At 38.8% G+C, this 19,225-nt stretch overlaps 1 protein-coding gene across 2 annotated transcripts in view; it reads right to left on the bottom strand.

The window, feature by feature from the left end:
- Positions 1 to 19,225, bottom strand: part of grm8a (glutamate receptor, metabotropic 8a) — a 211,252-nt gene that overhangs the window by 113,333 nt on the left and 78,694 nt on the right. For both annotated transcript variants that reach the window (XM_058417469.1, XM_058417470.1), the window contains exon 3: positions 6,026 to 6,242. In XM_058417469.1, the coding sequence (XP_058273452.1) occupies positions 6,026 to 6,242 (217 nt within the window). The remainder of the gene's footprint in view (positions 1 to 6,025; positions 6,243 to 19,225) is intronic.

Below are 19,225 nucleotides of genomic sequence, written 5' to 3'. Positions count from 1 at the left end.
ATGAATAACTCATTTATACTGAATGCGAAAGAGGGACTGATGAATCTTCTAAATCCATGGGCGTAGGTTTAGTGGTCAGTACATAAATTACTTGTCAAACACTGACATTGGAAAAATGTCTTTATTTAAAAAAAAAAAATGAAACAGCAAAATTACATTGTGATAATATAGACTGGAGGTTTCCTTCTTCTCTAGTTCTGCTGTGACATGTGAGGCCTGTATGTATTTTTTGTTTGTCTTCTTTAATAAAGAATTGTTTAACTGGTTTAATTATAATCGCCATTTCTGGCAACTAGATGTGGGCGTGTCCAGGGTCATGTATAATAAAAGTCCAATTTTATGCAAATATGGAGCGACTTGCAGTGGCTACCACTGAGGGTGAAGACAGTAGACTTCTCCTTCGTCTCGTATGATACGATGCAGATAAACACAGCTGAATTTTATACACAAACACCAAATCTTACTTCCTTTTAGCTGAAAGAAAACTGGAAAGCTAGTTGCACTTATCACTATGGCAACCGGTAGTAGGAACATCTGCTGACGGATCCATTGTACAACGACGGGAGAATTGCATCGATAAAATCTCTATATGTGTGAACGCAGTTTTCTCCTCAACCCTGATATCACATCAGCATGAGCGTGAAAAGTAAACACTTCTTATCTTTAAATGAGTTATAGTGTATTAACTTTCAGCAATCAACAATACTGACATATTTACTTGTTAAACACACAACACTGACTATATAATTCACTCTTATGAGGATGAGAAATTACATATCCTCGTATCACTCATCACAGTTTGTTTGTTAACTAGTTTCGTTGCTAATAAAAGATGAACCTGGAGGCGTCCATGGATTGTTTTTCCTACTTTGTTGTTCATTTGAAATTTGCTTACTCTTTACACTATTATTTTAGTTCAAAACTATTTTATCAGCCAGAACAAAGAGGAGTGCACAAATCCCCTTGAGATGATTGTGGAGTAAAAAACTGTGCTGATTATCACTTAGAGCTGTAAAATCCTGACTTCTACCTGATACCATGAACGAGTCTGTGGAACAAATATCTTGCTACTTTTATAGTAGAGTCGAGTCAAGAGTCAAGAAGTTTTTATTGTCATTTTGGCCATATATAGCTGATGCAGTACACAGTGAAATAAAACAAGGTCTCCTCCAGGATACTGGTGTTACATAAAGACACAGAGCGACCGAAGACAACACAGACCTAAGTGCTATAGAGTACAAATTAACCTACTGATATAAAGGGCATGTGTGCAAACAGTTAAAAGCAAAGAGACAATAGAATGCACCAACTAGTCTTCAGTTTAAAGAGCTAGAGAAATCGCCATAGAAGCCATTGAAATTTCCTCATCTTTCCCCCAAACTCTTTATCACAGACTCAAAGTAAAGGCAGTTTTGACAGAGTTGTAATTCTCTGGCATTCAGTCCTGGCTAATCTGTACCGGCTCCAATAGCCATCCATCACACAGCTGGTCCAAGATTCATTACCAAGCACCAACTGCTGCTCAGGAAACGCTCGGCTTGTCTGTCCTGGCAGCTGCAGAGCTTCAAGACACATTTGTCTCTCTAAACCTTGACACCATCAGAGCTCAAGAAGTCTAGTTGAGCTGGAATCAATGTCTGTAGTCAATGTGCACCCATCAACGTGAGATAAATATAGATGTGGTCTTGTTAACAATGGATTGCGTGTTTAATAGCAGAAGGGAGTAAGAGTCACTGCAGGGTTTGTCTCTGGCACAAAGGGCGTCATCACTCTCAAGCAATCTGCTGTCAATGAAGCTTGCTTGGAATAGTTTCAAGATGTTCTGGGACCAGGAAAATAAACTGCCTGTGTGGTTTTATGTTATGGTCTAATCGTGCTATACCGCGCTATCGCTCACCTCCGATATTTAAAATGCTTTCTGCACTGCAAAGGAAGATGTAACACCTTTAAGTGATGCCAGATTTTCTGTTGAATGTGCTTAGTTACCCCATAAAATCCAAATTATATTCATACCATTTATGAAAAAGCATTCTATTTTTATATGAATAAGGCTGAAAATAGGATCATTAGACATACTCCAATAGAGGTGATCACCTGCAGAGAGAAAATAAAATCACTTCCACCTTCAGACAGAAAACGTTTTTTCTCTTTTCATCAGTGACGACTGACCTGTAGGGCTGATGTCATCATCATGCAATCAAGGACGAAGAATTCAGGAGCTAAACTCACCCATCTATCTATCCATCTATCCATCTATCTATCTATCTATCTATCTAAAAAACGACCTGTCTTACAAATCATGAAAAGTTCACAGGTAACACACGTGATGTGAGCTGACAGGGAAAGACACTGAGAAGAGCAGCAACGTCCCATCACTTATTATTCTCAGTCAGAGGATGGCTCATGCTGAGACGGTGTGCAAAACGACAAGGTTCAAAAGGAAGACTCGTAGCAGCAGAGTGTATATATATAAATAATATAAAAGAATGTTACAAGCATAAATCACATTTAGCAAAAATCAGCTTTACCAATTTAGTTCAGCTTAGAAGCGATTAAAGGAAGTGTGGTATTTAATTCAGTAAAGTGATTATAAATAGCAAAAATGTGGAACATGCTCGATAAGGCTAAAGTGCTATACGTCTGCAGTGGTCATGTTCTAAGCACTTGTTAAAGATATTATGCAAATATTTCATTTAATATGCGCTGGCTAAAGGAGAGAATTAAACCTGTGACTGCTGCTGCACCGGAGTTATCAGACTACCTGGGGCGCAAGTCCCCTAATAACAATAAGCTTCATTTAATGAGTGAAGTGTCCCTACCCTGCTCTGTAATGGCTCATTTGATTCTCAGACTGATGGAGAGTCACCTCCCCGAGCCACATGGAATGACTGGTGAAATGAGCAGACAGCACTGTCTCTGGCCCGCGGTGAAGCGGCTTCACTGACGCGTAATTGAGTAGTGGTCATTAGCGCTACATTAGAGCCATCTGAGCAGGGCCATGGTCAGTCAGATCTCTTCTCTTTGACTAGATGGAAAGACAATTATAGGAGAAAAAAGTCGGGAGTCTGAGTGAAAGAGTGGAGGAGTGCTAAAATAAAAGAAAGAGAGAGAAAAAGATAAGAAATGGGATGAAAAACAAAGAGAATGACAGACGTCTGTGTTGGAATTGTTACAAGCTGAATTTTTGTGTAAATATTGAAATATTCATCTTATTTACACACGAGTACAGCACGATGTATAAATTCAGTACATTCCGGGATGTGGCTGTTTATGAGCAATTCAGCAGCTTGCAAAAGAAAATTTTTCACTTTATCATCTTGCGATTGCAGCCATCCATCACCAGGAGTCCAAAAGAGATAAACTGCCTATGATCTCTGAGGGTGAAGAGCGTACTCTCTCTCTCCTGTCAATCACAGGGACACTAGCCAAGCCTAGGTGTCATGCATGCTTTTCTCTGAGTCTGTTACTCCACCCAAGGCATGAGCAGCAGTTGGAAAAGCTGTGGCTGACTGGCTGCACATGTCTCAGAGGAAGCACATGTTAGCCTTCACCATCTCTGACTGGAAGGAATTAGGTAGAAATTTCTGATAAACCCCCCAGAAAAAAAAGAGGATAAATTCTTGTTTACCCTAGAAATGAATCCTAGAAATTCAATAATAAATGAGCTTTAATGCTACAACATTAAATGTTCTTGAAATTCATTATTTCTATTCTTATATCCAGCAGTCGTCTCTTTCCATATCTCAGGTTGTAGTTTCTTTATTATAGATTAGTATTAGGCAAAACACTGCCCTGATGTTGCTGTAATATTGCTTCACAAGCATTAATCATGTAGGAATCAAACCCAAGCACGATTCAAGCGGTTGCTAAGAGACGGTATGCAAAGAGAGACAGATGTGATTTTATGGTAAGAATATTATTTGGTGACTGGTAGAGACGTGTCATCTATACACATACAGTGAGACATACTGCAGGCCTTATTAGTGAAATGCAGACATTCCACCCATCCAGCTCACTATACAGACAACACACAGAAACAACTAGGTCACATTTATATAAGTGGAAATGTTCTATCCACTCCACACAGAAGCACATGCTAAAAAAGAAAGAAGAATCTTCTGTATGTAATAAGCCACCCAATCTGATTTATATTTCACTCTGAGAAGTTAAATAAGTGCTTATGAATGGCTTAAATCTACTCACACTGCTGTGATTGTCCAATATGAAAAATTAGAAATATCCCTAAAAATAAATAAATAAATGATATGGTGTTAATGGTTAAGAGGATGATTATAAGTGTTATTTCCTTTAAAGGGACCCTGAACAAGAGCCTCATTGTGACCTGACTATTCATTTGATTTTATTTAATTTGTTTAGTGGCTAATTGGATGCTTGTTAAATCCTTTGTCTCTCAGTTATAATCCTCTCGAGTTACAGCCGGAAGACTCGAGCATGCAGTCTGTCTCAGCTGGGACACTGCAAGTGCTCTTGCAATCTGGAGAGAAATAGGAACACACCAAAGCAGGGGTTTCTACTTCTCTGTCAACCTTTTTACCTCTTAACTAACCTCTTTTTCTTTTTGGAAAATATCTTTTTGGAAAATTTTTATATACACACACCCATGACAAAACCCTCATACAGTAAACATGAGCCTGGATGGTGCTGAAGTATGTACACTACTTCACTACTGTCTATGGTATACTGCACACTATGCAGTTATACTATACACTATGTACACTAATGTCTAGTGTATGAATTGTAGAAGGGTAGTATCGTCTCTAATGGAACTTAGACATAAAATGCGATGCTGCTAGGTTTAGCGGAATACAGAGAATGTTTTAAATCACACACCATGGGCTATTATAAAAGTCGCTTCTAAGATGCTTTATCCACCAAATGTGTTATCAGCCATCTTGAAATGTTTTCCTCATCCGGTGTGAGTGCTTGGTAGCCCCGCCCCTCTTTCACTACGTTCCACTAGCTGCAAGCATTCAGTGTACGAAGTGTTCATTATTCCACACTTCATATTTTCCAGGTGAATAAGTTCCTCATCCAGGTAATTAAAGTGTACTCACACTATTTATGCAACATAATTGCATAGAATAGTGATTAAGTGTAATTGGGACACACCTTTTTTAGCATTACAATTTCCATTAGCTAGAATTGTGGCTCCATGTTCTAGTAAGCCAAAGCCCCTGATGTGTGTTAAGGTTGGAGAGGAAGAACTGGAGTGTCCTGCACAGAGCCCTGACCCCACTGAACACCTTTAGGATGAACTGGAACACCGACTGAACCCCAGACCTCCTAACTCTTACAACATCAGTGTCTGATCTCACTAATGCTCTTGTAGCTGAGTGATGACTAATCCCCACTGACACGCTACATCTTGTGGAAAGACTTTACAGAGGAGTGGAGCGCATAATAACAGCACAGGGTGTGATAGTCATGTGTATTATGGTATATATGGCCATATAGTGTTCTGAGTAATAACATTAATCTCATACTTGAAGCATATTAAAGATGGGAGAAATATCAAAGATCAGGATACACCACTATTTCCCCTTTGTAACACCTCTGTTCATAGTTCTGACTCTACATGAGGTAAAGCAGCGAGCTGTGTGATGTGTTTTGACATCATGACTACATTACAATACACTACTGCAGAATAAATATACACTGATGCTAGGTTTCTTGGGATGTCATCTTATACCATGTGTTCTCAAGAAAAACAAACCGTCAGCATCACCTCGAATAGCCTTGACATTTGCTTCCCCAGCAGCAGAGGCAAGAACTGGAACAAAACAGTCCCCTGGCCAAACAGCCAAAGGCCTGTCACCATGACACAAAAGTAGATGCACAAAGCAACTATACAAACATTCAATAAAACAAAGATCACTGCTTTACTTTACATGACGCTGCAAAATTCAAGCTCATTATCAGGTAAAGTTAATGAGATTGATGTTCCTGCCGACACTTCAGTTAGTGCTGTAAATAACAGGTCTTCCTCCAGACCAAGATGACTCACCCATCTCTCTAGAGATCTGAACGAAAGCCTCCACGCCGCTCTCGCCGTAGTTGCCCTCGGAGGCCAGAGTGGACACATAGTTCCACCCCATGGCCGTGACGATGTCCAGCATGGCCTGTGCCTGGTAGGAGTCTGGAGGCACCACGCGAGAGAAGAAGTCGTATCGGGTGTTATCACTCAACTCTGGGGCTGTGGATGCATAGCTGATCTGAGGAATCTATAAAAAACAGAGTACAAAGAAAGAGAGAGAGTGTGAGAGAGAAAAGAGAGTAAAGAAGATGGACAGAGGAAAACAGATGGTGCTGAAGACACCATGTGATCATGTTACAGATGGTCAAGGTGATTACAGTAGCACAATGAGACTAACTTGGAGCAAATGTGTGAGGCTGAGCGAGCAAGTGGGTGTGCTCATCTCCGCTGAGAAGGCCAGATAATGGGGTTTGGGGTGTTTGATGGAGTGATTTATCTAAAGGCAGCGTCTAGGCATTGAGCTCAGAAGAACGGAGCCGGAGCATTAGTTTTATAATGCAGGACCGGGTCTGCATCTCAGACACAGTCGTAGATAAATCCAGACAATTATCTTCACCATACATGATGTGTTTGTTTTGGTCCCGGCTACCACTATGGCAAATCTTTCGTCAAGACCAAGCATTACGTTCGCAGAGAATAGCACCATCTGCCCGGGCTAGATGATGAGTGATGATGTCTAGTGCGAGTCTGACACTGAAAAATGCGCCATATTTAAACTGTTCCATTTAATGAGTTATGAAATTGAAAGCTAAGCATCTGATAAAATAATAGAGAATATATGGACAAGGGTGCCTGGATTTTAAATTCTTTTTTTTTTTTCTATTTTTCAACAAATTTTTAGCCATTGCCCGTTCATGCCCTGTAGCTAGTCTTCTGCTATCAGTAAACAACGACCAACTGAGGAGGATGAATGGCAGCACATGCTTCCTCACACACATGAAGCCAGCCATCTGTTTGAGTTGTTGCTTTACAAGGTGACAAGGCAGCTAAATACACTTGAAGGAAAGCACTAACCCTTCACAGATTCCCATGACTAGCAACAGGGCTACATCAAGCTCAAGCAGGACTATACACAGGCACTGCACCTCTTACAATTTCTCGATGAGAACCACACCTGTAAACACTGCTGTTCCTCATCACCTGTAATGGTTTCATTTAAATGCAAAGACTTGTTTAGTAAAGCCAGTTGTATGCCATAGAATTTTTTGAGATCGGTCATTTTAGCAGGAATAATGTGACACACGTCAGATCAGCAGCCGATTTAGTACCAGTGTGAGCAAAGACAGCTGACGACAATGCTCTTGCAGCATCTGAAAGCGTGCCCCGCTGTTATGTGATCTAAGAGCTACCAGTAGGATGATGGCACAAAATATGAAATATTACGATTACATGAAACTCACAGGACAAATACAAACACAGTAAATCAGACACACAGGATTTAAAGGAGCAGTTTGTTGTGTCTCGTCACAGTTACATCACTACAGGATGTGGCTTGTAAAAGTAATAAAAGATTATAATAATATAAATTTAGCATATACTTGTGTATTTGTAGCTAATTAGAATGCAACTGCTCTTTACATCAAGTTTATTTAAAATGATCAAATGATTTAAATGATTTCATGATTTTAAAGCCAAAGAGCTACAGATCTGTGCTGTGTTACTGTGACCCCACTGCAGCACAAGCTGGTCATTTCACGTAATCATAGGTCTAGGATCTTTATCATGTAATCTGACATGAAGCACATGGCATTGCATTAGTGTGTTATAGAATTCGAGATCTTTTTTTAAAGGCCGCCAGAATCACACAGCGTTAAAGCGGCTTAAGGATTAGAAATCGTCTTTCTTGGTCGAGCTCTGAATGTAACCTTCCAACAATACGTTACAGCTGAACAATAGTGGACAGTCCATCCCCTGACACATCAACAAAACATAACGGTAGATAAATAGGTGAGGACTGGAACGAAAGACAGATAGTCTGAGAGGAAATGCAACCTGAAAAGGAGAAGAGACAAAAGACAGACTTTAAATGGGATCAAACACCACAATAAAAAGCACTACTTGTTTTTTCTCAGCCCTAAATATTCTCGTCAAACTCAAACTCAAGTCTTATGAAAGTAACGAAAAGGTGTGTGTGTGTGTGTGCGTGTGTGTGTGTGTGTCACATCCCAAGCTAATTGAAGCACCCAGGTATATCCTGCTGATAGATAGAGCTCCAGCAGTGATAATTAACCCCACTACAGACCTACACCGTGCACCAGCTGCATTATGCAAACACCAGAACCTGGAGTGAACCTCGAGTCATTCACACAAACTACACACATTTATTATAGCTCACAAATATGCTCTTATTCCCAACTCTACTAGTGTGTGGGTTTTTATCTACCGTGTAATGATGTGTTTATGCGTTCTATCCTTTTTCACCATTAAGTAAGAAAATAATGTTTAGCAGTTAGAAGAAAATGGAGTATTTCAGTTATTTGAGAGGATCGTGTACTATAGCAGACGCTCCACACTACAGCACATTCCTGCCCTCATCAGTGAGGTTAGGAGAACGGCGAGGACGCTGGAGACCATGGACATGTCTATAGAGTTCACACCCCTAGCTCTCCTCTGCATACTGCACACATTTTTACATAATTTCACTGCACACACACACACACACACACACACACTGCCACCTCTTTAATTTATGACATTAATTATAACTACTGTACACTTTATTATATACGCACTGTTATGACACGTCATCTCACACAGCTAATGTACAGTTTCTAAACCTGGCAACCTCTAATAATATATCAGACAGTTCATCTGTAGAGAATAAAACACTCTAAACACTGTGGACATTTCCTTCAGGGAGATTTTTATTCTTTCTTATTTGTGATATATTGTGAGTTCATCCTGCTCTTCTCAACTGGGTTAGTTCTTCCTGTTGCTCTTGTGGCTGTCGGGATTCCAAATTTCCTTTTGGTGATTGATAAAATACACTCTAGAAAAACACTACTCAACTCTACTCTACTCAAACTTAAATTCTACTGTCTACTCAAGCTCAAAATTAAACTCTACTCAAACCCTACTCTATTCAAACTCTACTCAAACCCTACTCTATTCAAACTCTACTCAAACCCTACTTTATTCAAACTCTACTCAAACCCTACTCTATTCAAACTCTACTCAAACCCTACTCTACTCAAACCCTACTCTATTCAAACTCTACTCAAACTCTACTCTACTCAAACCCTACTCTATTCAAACTCTACTCAAACCCTACTCTACTCAAACCCTACTCAAACCCTACGCAAACCCTACTCTATTCAAACTCTACTCAAACCCTACTCTATTCAAACTCTACTCAAACCCTACTCTACTCAAACCCTACTCAAACCCTACTCTATTCAAACTCTACTCAAACCCTACTCTACTCAAACCCTACTCAAACCCTACTCTATTCAAACTCTACTCAAACCCTACTCTATTCAAACTCTACTCAAACCCTACTCTACTCAAACCCTACTCAAACCCTACTCTATTCAAACTCTACTCAAACCCTACTCTACTCAAACCCTACTCTATTCAAACTCTACTCAAACTCTACTCTATTCAAACCCTACTCTATTCAAACTCTACTCAAACCCTACTCTATTCAAACCCTACTCTATTCAAACTCTACTCTACTCAAACCCTACTCTATTCAAACTCTACTCAAACTCTACTCTGCTCAAACCCTACTCTATTCAAACTCTACTCAAACCCTACTCTATTCAAACTCTACTCAAACCCTACTCTATTCAAACTCTACTCAAACCCTACACTACTCAAACCCTACTCAAACCCTACTCTATTCAAACTCTACTCAAACCCTACTCTACTCAAACCCTACTCAAACCCTACTCAAACCCTACTCTATTCAAACTCTACTCAAACCCTACTCTATTCAAACTCTACTCAAACCCTACTCTACTCAAACCCTACTCAAACCCTACTCAAACCCTACTCTATTCAAACTCTACTCAAACCCTACTCTATTCAAACTCTACTCAAACCCTACTCTATTCAAACTCTACTCAAACCCTACTCTATTCAAACTCTACTCAAACCCTACTCTATTCAAACTCTACTCAAACCCAACTCTATTCAAACTCTACTCAAACCCTACTCTATTCAAACTCTACTCAAACTCTACTCTACTCAAACCCTACTCTATTCAAACTCTACTCAAACCCTACTCTATTCAAACTCTACTCAAACCCTACTCTACTCAAACCCTACTCTACTCAAACCCTACTCAAACCCTACTCTACTCAAACCCTACTCTATTCAAACTCTACTCAAACCCTACTCTATTCAAACTCTACTCTATTCAAACTCTACTCAAACCCTACTCTATTCAAACTCTACTCAAACCCTACTCTATTCAAACCCTACTCTATTCAAACTCTACTCTACTCAAACCCTACTCTATTCAAACTCTACTCAAACTCTACTCTACTCAAACCCTACTCAAACCCTACTCTATTCAAACTCTACTCAAACCCTACTCTATTCAAACTCTACTCAAACCCTACTCTATTCAAACTCTACTCAAACCCTACTCTACTCAAACCCTACTCAAACCCTACTCTATTCAAACTCTACTCAAACCCAACTCTACTCAAACCCTACTCTATTCAAACCCTACTCTATTCAAACTCTATTCAAACTCTTCTCCAACCCTATTCTATTCAAACTCTACTCCAACTCTACTCCAACACTACTCTAATCAACTCTACCCTACTCATTTACTTAAATTCTACTGTCTACTCAAGCTCAAAATTAAACTCTACTCAAACTCTACTCTATTCAAACTCTAATCAAACCTTACTCTACTCAAACCCTACTCTATTCAAACTACTCTACTCAACCCCTACTCTATTCAAACCCTACTCTATTCAAACTACTCTACTCAACCCCTACTCTATACAAACTCTACTTTCCTCAAACCCTACTCTACTCAAACTCTACTCTACTTACACCCTCTTCTACTCTACTCAGCTCTACTCTACCCAACTTAAATTGTACTCAACTTAAACTTTACACAACTCTGCTTAACTCAAACCCTACTATATTCAGCCCTTCTCAAATCCTACTTTACTCATAGCTACTCTTTTCAACTAAACTCAACTTTACTCAGTCCTACTCAAATAAACACTATTCAATTAAACTCCACACAAATGCTAGTCTACACAGATACTCAATCCTATTCTACTTAACTCTACTCAACACTATCCCAAACTATACAGTACTATACTCCACTCTGCTCAAATCTAAGAGTGAAATCTATGCATAAAATCTCTCCAAACATTATTACTTCAATATTAGCAAAATTGAAGACATTGACAGAATATTTCAAACATGCTAAATGCATCATTAAACTACACAGCATGCTTGCTAGCCAGGGTAATTTTAGCAAATGACTCAAGAGTCCCAGAGTGATAATCACCATGTGCTTTGGAGTGAGCTCAACTTAAGCCAGCAGTTATGACAGAAAAATGAATGAGGACAGAATCACGGGTGCGAATCGTGTGAAAATGTGACTAAATACTGAATCTGAAACTCAGAGCCCTCATGCTGCATACCTTACAGTTTCAAGTTTCATATAAAGTGACATGTTGGGAGATATTACACATACAGTACTAAAATAAGTACAATCTAGCAAGTAAAAAATATTCTTTAAACACATTAAACATTGTATGCAGTCATAGTGGGAGATACTGCACACACAGAGTCAGACACAGTCAGACCTGCACGTCTAGATAACCAGTAAGTACAAGCATCCATTTCACACAGGACACAGAAAATGTGCTGCTTTTGTGCACTTCAAATCAGCAGCAACAGAAATCAATATGTTTTTATTCCATCCAGTGAGATGTTCCAGATACAACAAGCATAACCCAAACAATTGGGCATCAATTCAGAGGCGCAGCGGCTCTACTCAGAGTCTCTCCTGGCTTTCACCCAGGAACTCACCCTATCAAGCTCAGCAATCCTGCACACACACCTCTTCTGTCTCACCTGCATGTCTCACCATGTTATTCAGCAGCTTGTGACCATAGGTGAGTATACTGTAGGAAAGTACCACCGACCAGTCCAGTGACTCTGTAAAACTCCCGCTGTGACCAATTTCCCTTCTGAATTAGTTCCAACAATGCTTTTTTAATGTAAGCCCTGATGTTCTTTTCCGTCTTCTGTTACTGTCCCTCTGCTTCTTATAAACGCTTCAGTGAATAATCTCTCCTGGATACCCCAGACTCTTTCATGCTGTATATTTTCAACACATTTTGTGCTTGTAGCTGTTAACTTCAGATTTTTAAAATCCCATTATTCAGTCGCACACCGAATAGGATGGCCTCCCCTTTCAGTCTGGCTTCTCTAGAATTTTCATCCTTAAAGTTTCCTTTGCCTCCGTCACCTCTGGCTTGTTCATTCCGCTTCTAAATCTATAACCAGATTTCTATAAAATTTTTAGAATTTGAATTGATAAAATAAAATTTGATTTATTTTTATTTTATTGTATGTTCTAGGGTAGCACAGTGGCTTACTGGTTAGCACTGTTGCCTCACAGCAAGAAGGTCCTGGGTTCGAATCGAACAGGCAACGGCCTTTCTGTGTGGAGTTTGGAGTGTGTGTGGTTGTCTGTCTATATGTGGCCCTGTGATGGACTGGTGACCTGCCCAGGGTGTACCCCTTCTTTTTGCCCAATGTGCACTGGGATAGGCTCCAGCAGACCCCCGTGACCCTAATTAGGAATAAAGCAGGTATAGAAAATGGATGTATCTTCTAATAGGGAAGTTTTCTTGCTGTGTGATTATCAGTTGAACAGAAGGAATTTGAAGAAGGCTAACCTTTAAAGCCTAAAAGATGGCAGACTGCATAGGGGGTTAACAGTTTATTTGATAGAATAGACTTGTGGCAATGACCTTGACAATTGGTCATTGCCAATGAATGATTCTTTTCATTGGCAATGACCAATGAAAAGAATTGTAATGTTCTGTCAGGAAGTGGGCTGGAGTGATTATATCTTTAAACTCTAAGTTTCACCTGGAATGTGAACAGATTTCAGTAGAGTTTTACAGCAAAATGTTACTTGTTTGTACAGTGATTTTTTTTATTTCTCCACTGTATTATAATACAGTGGAGTGTCAAACCACACACACACACACACACTGTTATTATGCTTAAGTGTAGTATGACCGTTATTGATATTGACATAGTTATTAATGCGTTTATTTTTTTCCATTTGCAAAGGTTTTTTTGTGTGTGTGTGTGGGGGGGGTGTATATACTAGTTGTATATACACAGTATGTATGTTCTGGATAGAGACTGTGTATACTATCTCTCTAAGACATAGTTCCACCTTGGAGCTTTTTTAAGAAGAGCGTGAGACAGCAGTCGCTGCTATATTGAACACTAAATCTAAATTCAATTTCATTTGTATAGTGCTTTTAACAGTGGACATTATCCCAAAGCAGCTTTACAGAAATAGAAATAAAGAAAAGTTAGTAAAAAGACATTTAGTAATGCTACAGTTTTGTTTCAAGCATTATTACTACTGAAGCCATTTTTTCAAAAAATCTTCAGATCTGCATTACCGATATGAATCTTGGACTAACAGTTCATCTCACCTCCAAAACACTTTAAATAAGTTCATTCATACAAAACACTGGCTACAATTCTCACACAGGAAGTACACACACGGTCACTCCTAACACAGAGACCTAAAAAAACACTAACAGAAATGATGTAGATTTCAGGTTGGTCTCTAAAGTTTCAATGATTTATCACATAAATCTGTATTTCATTACAGAATAAAAACACCTTTTCATTTCATTGACTGTATTAAAGTGTATGTACTGTAACAAGAAGAAATGAGAAATGCTGTAATTTAATTCAATATCCTTTATTTTTTCTTTACCATGAGAGAAATATATCACTCTAACTCTGTCTCTCTTCCTTCCCCACCAACCAACCTGTTTCCATACACAATCATTCTGAAGCTCCTTTTACTAGTGCTTTTGACTCACAAATAGGCAATTAGCTGTGATGGGAACGATTATTTCATTTTATTGTAAATATTCTGCTAAGATTTTCTCTATAATTTATATGTATTGTGTATTCGGACACTTTTCTATCAGAACCAGCATTAACTTCTTCAGCAATCTGAGCAACAGTAGCTCATCTGTTGGATCGGATCACACGGGTCAGTCTTCACTCCCCACATGCATCAATGAGCCTGGACCCTGTCGCCGGTTCACCACTGTTCCTTCCTTGGACCACTTTTGATAGATACTGACCACTACAGACTGGGAACACCCCACAAGAGCTGCAGTTTTGGAGATACTCTGATCCAGTGGTCTAGCCATCACAATTTGTCTCTTCCTCAAACTCAAAGCTCAAATCCTTACACTTGTCCATTTTTCCTGCTTCTAACATCAACTTTGAGGACAAAATGTTGCCTTGCTGCCTAATATACCCCACCCACTAACAGGTGCCATGATGAGGAGATACTCAGTCTTATTCACTTCACCTGGCACTGCTCATAATGTTATGCCTGATTGATGTACACTCCATATTTTCTTTATTTTAGTGTGGTTACTGCACAGATTTGCTATCAGTCCATTTGACTGTGTTTTTAACAGCTTCAAAAGCACTGCATTAGCGTTTAAAAATTGTGCTGCAGATATCTAGTCTTGTGCAGGAGTGTGACTGACTAAAGACTTGATGGATTTTGGAAGATGTGGTCATATAATGGTTCATAGCCTGCTCTGCATAGACTTAAGGCTTTAACAATGGAGAAAAAAATAAGAATAACATAAGATGGCCCAGAAGTCTTACCGGTTAAGGCAAAGAAATGAAAACACACTTCTGCTAAATTGGCAGAAACTCATGTGAAGTCATGTAAATGTACCTCATGCTAAAAGTAAATGGTTGTTACACCAAATCATTCTGGTCATTTTATGTAGAAAACATTTCATCATTTTTCCAAGTCATCTTGTCTTTACTGTCAGGAGATGGTGCAGAATCCAGACCCAAATGTAGGGATAAGATGAAAAAGCGGGTATTTTATTAATAAATAACAAAACTACAGAGACTGGGGGGGAACAAGGCAATTAAGTACAAACACAAAAACCCCAAACAGAACCCAGGAGGCAAAAACGGGTAACAAAAGGCAAGGACTCACCAAACACAAACTCAAGACAGCACGGATAAATAGGGACGGTAATCATTGAGGCACAAGGAACAGGTGTGCAGAGGCAGGGGAAAGGAGGAAGAACTGGGTGGAGCAAGCAGATGTGCAAACAACATAAACAGAAGCACATTGGAACATAAAGAAACCCTGCCAGACTGCCCCCTAGTGTTCTGGCAGGAAACTGTCCAGCAGCCCATGATACTTTACAGCATTTCTGTACAGTGCTATATATCCTGTGTGATATCTTAAACAATAGAAACAATTCCAGACATTTACTCAGTTTGGATAAGTATTTTATATCAAGTCTAAAATTCCTCTGCATAAATCCTGCTCCCAAAGCGTCCCGAATCCATCCGTAGAAGATGTGTGAATACTTTGTAATGGATTCTAAAGAGAGAATATTCTATGTCCTGCACTGATCCAGGCTGAGCCAGTTGTCTGAGATGATTGGCATTCACATTTGAATATTAGAATATTGTATATATATATATATATATATCTCCTTATGTAGTTTCTTACTTGAAAGTAACGGGGGAAAAAAATTGATTGAAGGCACCGTCTAATGTGGAGAGAGATCTTCTTGGCTAAAGGCAGAAGCAATTACAAGGATTGAAAGATGGCACTTGATTTGTTTCCAACTTGTATTATGAATAATAACAGTGATTCTTGTCATTTTACCGGGAAAGCAACATTTTTCTCCAGTGTCATAAAGGCGGAAATGTTCCCTTTTCAAACAGAACCTGAACTAAATTATAAATCTGAACATTCAGAAGAAGCAGCCCTGCTGAGAGTTTAATTTTAGTGGGGGTTTTTTTCCTGAATCGTACCCCTATAATAATATGGACAGATCTTTCAATCAAATGATGTAAAAAAAAAAAAAAAAAGCAAAAAGTCAGAAATATTAGCCAGAAACATTGGGATCTTGTGAATGAATGGCATTGATGGGCAGAAATCAATTTGAAGTTGAGTTGCATTTGAATAATCAGAGTTCATCATGTTCTGATGTTGAGTTCAATTCTTAACCTCCTTTATGACACGGAAGGAAAATATTGCTTTCCAATAAAATGACACAAATCACTGTTATTATTCATAATAGAAATACAAATTGGAAACAAATCAAGTGCCTTCTTTCAATCCTTGTAATTGCTTCTGCCTTTAGCCAAGAATCTCTCTCTCTCTCTCTCTCTACATTAGATGGTGCCTTTAATCAACAGGGCTTGTGCTATTAGAACTGTCCGAAAGCTAATACAGCAGGGAATAGTTTAGCTATATTATGAATGTTGAATGAGTTTTTTTATGCCTGTATCAATTTGCTATATTTCTCCAAATGAATGTATTTGCTCTCAAAACAATTAACAAAGCAAACCAAGCATACTCTTATGTTCAATATTCACTGCATAGCGAAGCACTGTATTTTATTCTAGTAATGCAATCATAAAAAACATCAAAACTATAAGTGTGTTCTCTGTTGATCTGATAACAAATTCAGCTGGAGATACAAAATAAATGAATGAAATAACATTTTTTTGTGAAGTCCTTTAATTCTTTAAATAAATAGCATTCTTTAAATAAATGTACTGCAATCATGGAACCGTATTCAGCTCTCCATTTCAGCCGGACCGAGAATTTCATCAACATCACAGAATGCAATTTCTCATGCCAAGCATCACGAGAAAAAAATGCTGTGAATGTTGGATCCTTCCTTGACATGCTTGTGCCTAAATTTCTCCACAGTCCTCTTCTTTTGCTTGAACAAGACTTACTTGCTTCTAAGGGTTGTGATCATGTACTTTCCACCTTCCAGAGGAGAAGAACTCCTCAGTTGGATTCAGGAAAGGAGAATACCGTGGACTGAAATGTGGGTGATGTGGACATTGTTTCAAACAGCTATTGCACGATTTGCTCCTGAGTGCCTTGTGGAAAGAGGATCTCAGCGAGGAAGCTGCAACATTTAGGTGCCATTCTGCGTTGTATAGCCACAAGACAGCATTGTTTGCCACAACACCAGTGACTGAAATCACAGCACACACAGTGCCTCTTCTATGTCCAGTGACATTGACTGTGGCTCGACGGCCACTCACATTTCTCCCTCTTCTCCTTTTTTTTTGTAAAGACTAAAGACAAGACTAATAGACTCTCGTGGCAGAAGTAGAATAGTTTAGTTACTTACCAGTTTTCCCTCGGAAATAAGCGGATAATTGACGCCACTGTGGATGTGTTTATAATTTTCTGAACTCTCCCCAGCTTCTCTTAAAGAGAGACCATGATTTATGACATGATCAATAAGGGTGGCTCTGATTTCATTTGAAACACGTCTGTACGCTATATTTCTACTTCTCCTCCCTCCTCTTACACTGTACTCATCCCTTCCTCTTATATTTCTCCTCTTGCATTTTCCACTATATCACATCTCTTCTCCCATTACTCCTCAACTCTTCTTGCCCCATCTCCTCTTCCTATGCCCTCTTTTCTTCTCTCATCATCTCTTTCTACCTCTCCACTGTTCCTCTCCCTTTCATTAACCTTTGTTTTGTCCTGTATGACTGAAATCTAAAATTATCACCATTAATGTGTCACACCATTTTAGTTTATTTCATTTAAAATTATTATCACAAATTGTACATCCTTTTTGTTATTTGTGTTCAACGGATATCATTTACGAAAAAGAGAAAAATTCTGAATTCTTTGACTGTTGTTAATATCAGAGTAGTTTATGTTTATAATGTTTATAATATAATGTTTATGGATCATGACAGATTGGTGTATGTCAAAGTTTAGTCAGGAAACTGTTTTGAAAACTATTTTAAATGAATCCTAGTGACACCCGCTGACCTTGTATAGGGTTAAAATGACCCCTGTCTGGTTCGACTGTTTATAAAGTATCACTCAGTTCTGTGTTTTATCCAATTTCTATGGAATTATGGCCAATAGACCTTATTTACATGAAATGATACCATGTTTTTGAGTCAAATAAGTCTTCTCTAGTCAGTACATGTATTTGACGTCTTTATGTGTCTTTGTGTGAATATGCATTTGTTTGCGTGTGTGGCAGTCTGTGGTTGTAATAGTATTTTTAGGTTTTTTTAATAAATATATGCATTGCATTTTTGGCACCTGATGCTTGTTTTTATGTCACTTGTGCTGGGACAGAATCTGCACCTCCTTCAATTCAATTCAATTTATTTTGTATAGCGCCTTTTACAATGAACATTGTCTCAAAGCAGCTTTACAAAAGGAGAGAAACGGAGAAAGGGGAGGGGAAAAATGAAAAGAAAAATAACAAAATAACTAGAAATAAGAATAAATTATTAAATGTAATTATTAAACTATTTTATCCCTAATGAGAAGCCTGCGGCGACGGTGGCAAGGAAAAACTCCCTGAGATGATATGAGGAAGAAACCTTTAGAGGAACCAGGCTCAGAAGAGAACCTCATCCTCATTTGGGTGACACTGGACAGTAAATAACATAACTGTAGCTGATTAATGTCCTTTCTACAACCTCCTTCTTGTGGGTGATCAGTCAAAGCAGAGCAGCTGGCTGAGAGAGATCTGCTGCAGTGGTAGATGTATCCGTTGTCGACTCCTACTTTGTTCTGGTTGTAGTCCAGGATGATTTGGAGCTTAGAGCAGGATCCTGATGAGAAGTGTTCAACAGAAGCACATTTCTTCTTTTTTGGGAAAGTAGAACACAAGAGCAGTGCATTGGAAACCTCAGGTTTGCTGTTTCTGATTGTTTCCACCTTGGTCAGCTTTTTCTTTCTTTGGTCAAGGGTGTATGATTAAAAAAAAAGTCATGTGATGGTTTGTCCCCGGAGACCCTCTGTCATGTCGAGTTCCACTTTTTTTCTGGCAATTCGTAAGCAGGTTTGCCACTGTACTGTATATGTGAATTTTAGGAAATTTGCATTTCTTGCTCTGTGTGTGTTACAAAACTCATCAGATA

This window comes from Hemibagrus wyckioides, linkage group LG19 (assembly GCF_019097595.1).
Source record: "Hemibagrus wyckioides isolate EC202008001 linkage group LG19, SWU_Hwy_1.0, whole genome shotgun sequence".
Classification (NCBI taxonomy): Eukaryota; Metazoa; Chordata; class Actinopteri; order Siluriformes; family Bagridae; genus Hemibagrus; species Hemibagrus wyckioides.
Note: the sequence above shows the minus strand (reverse complement) of the source record. Positions and strands in the feature narration are given on the sequence as shown.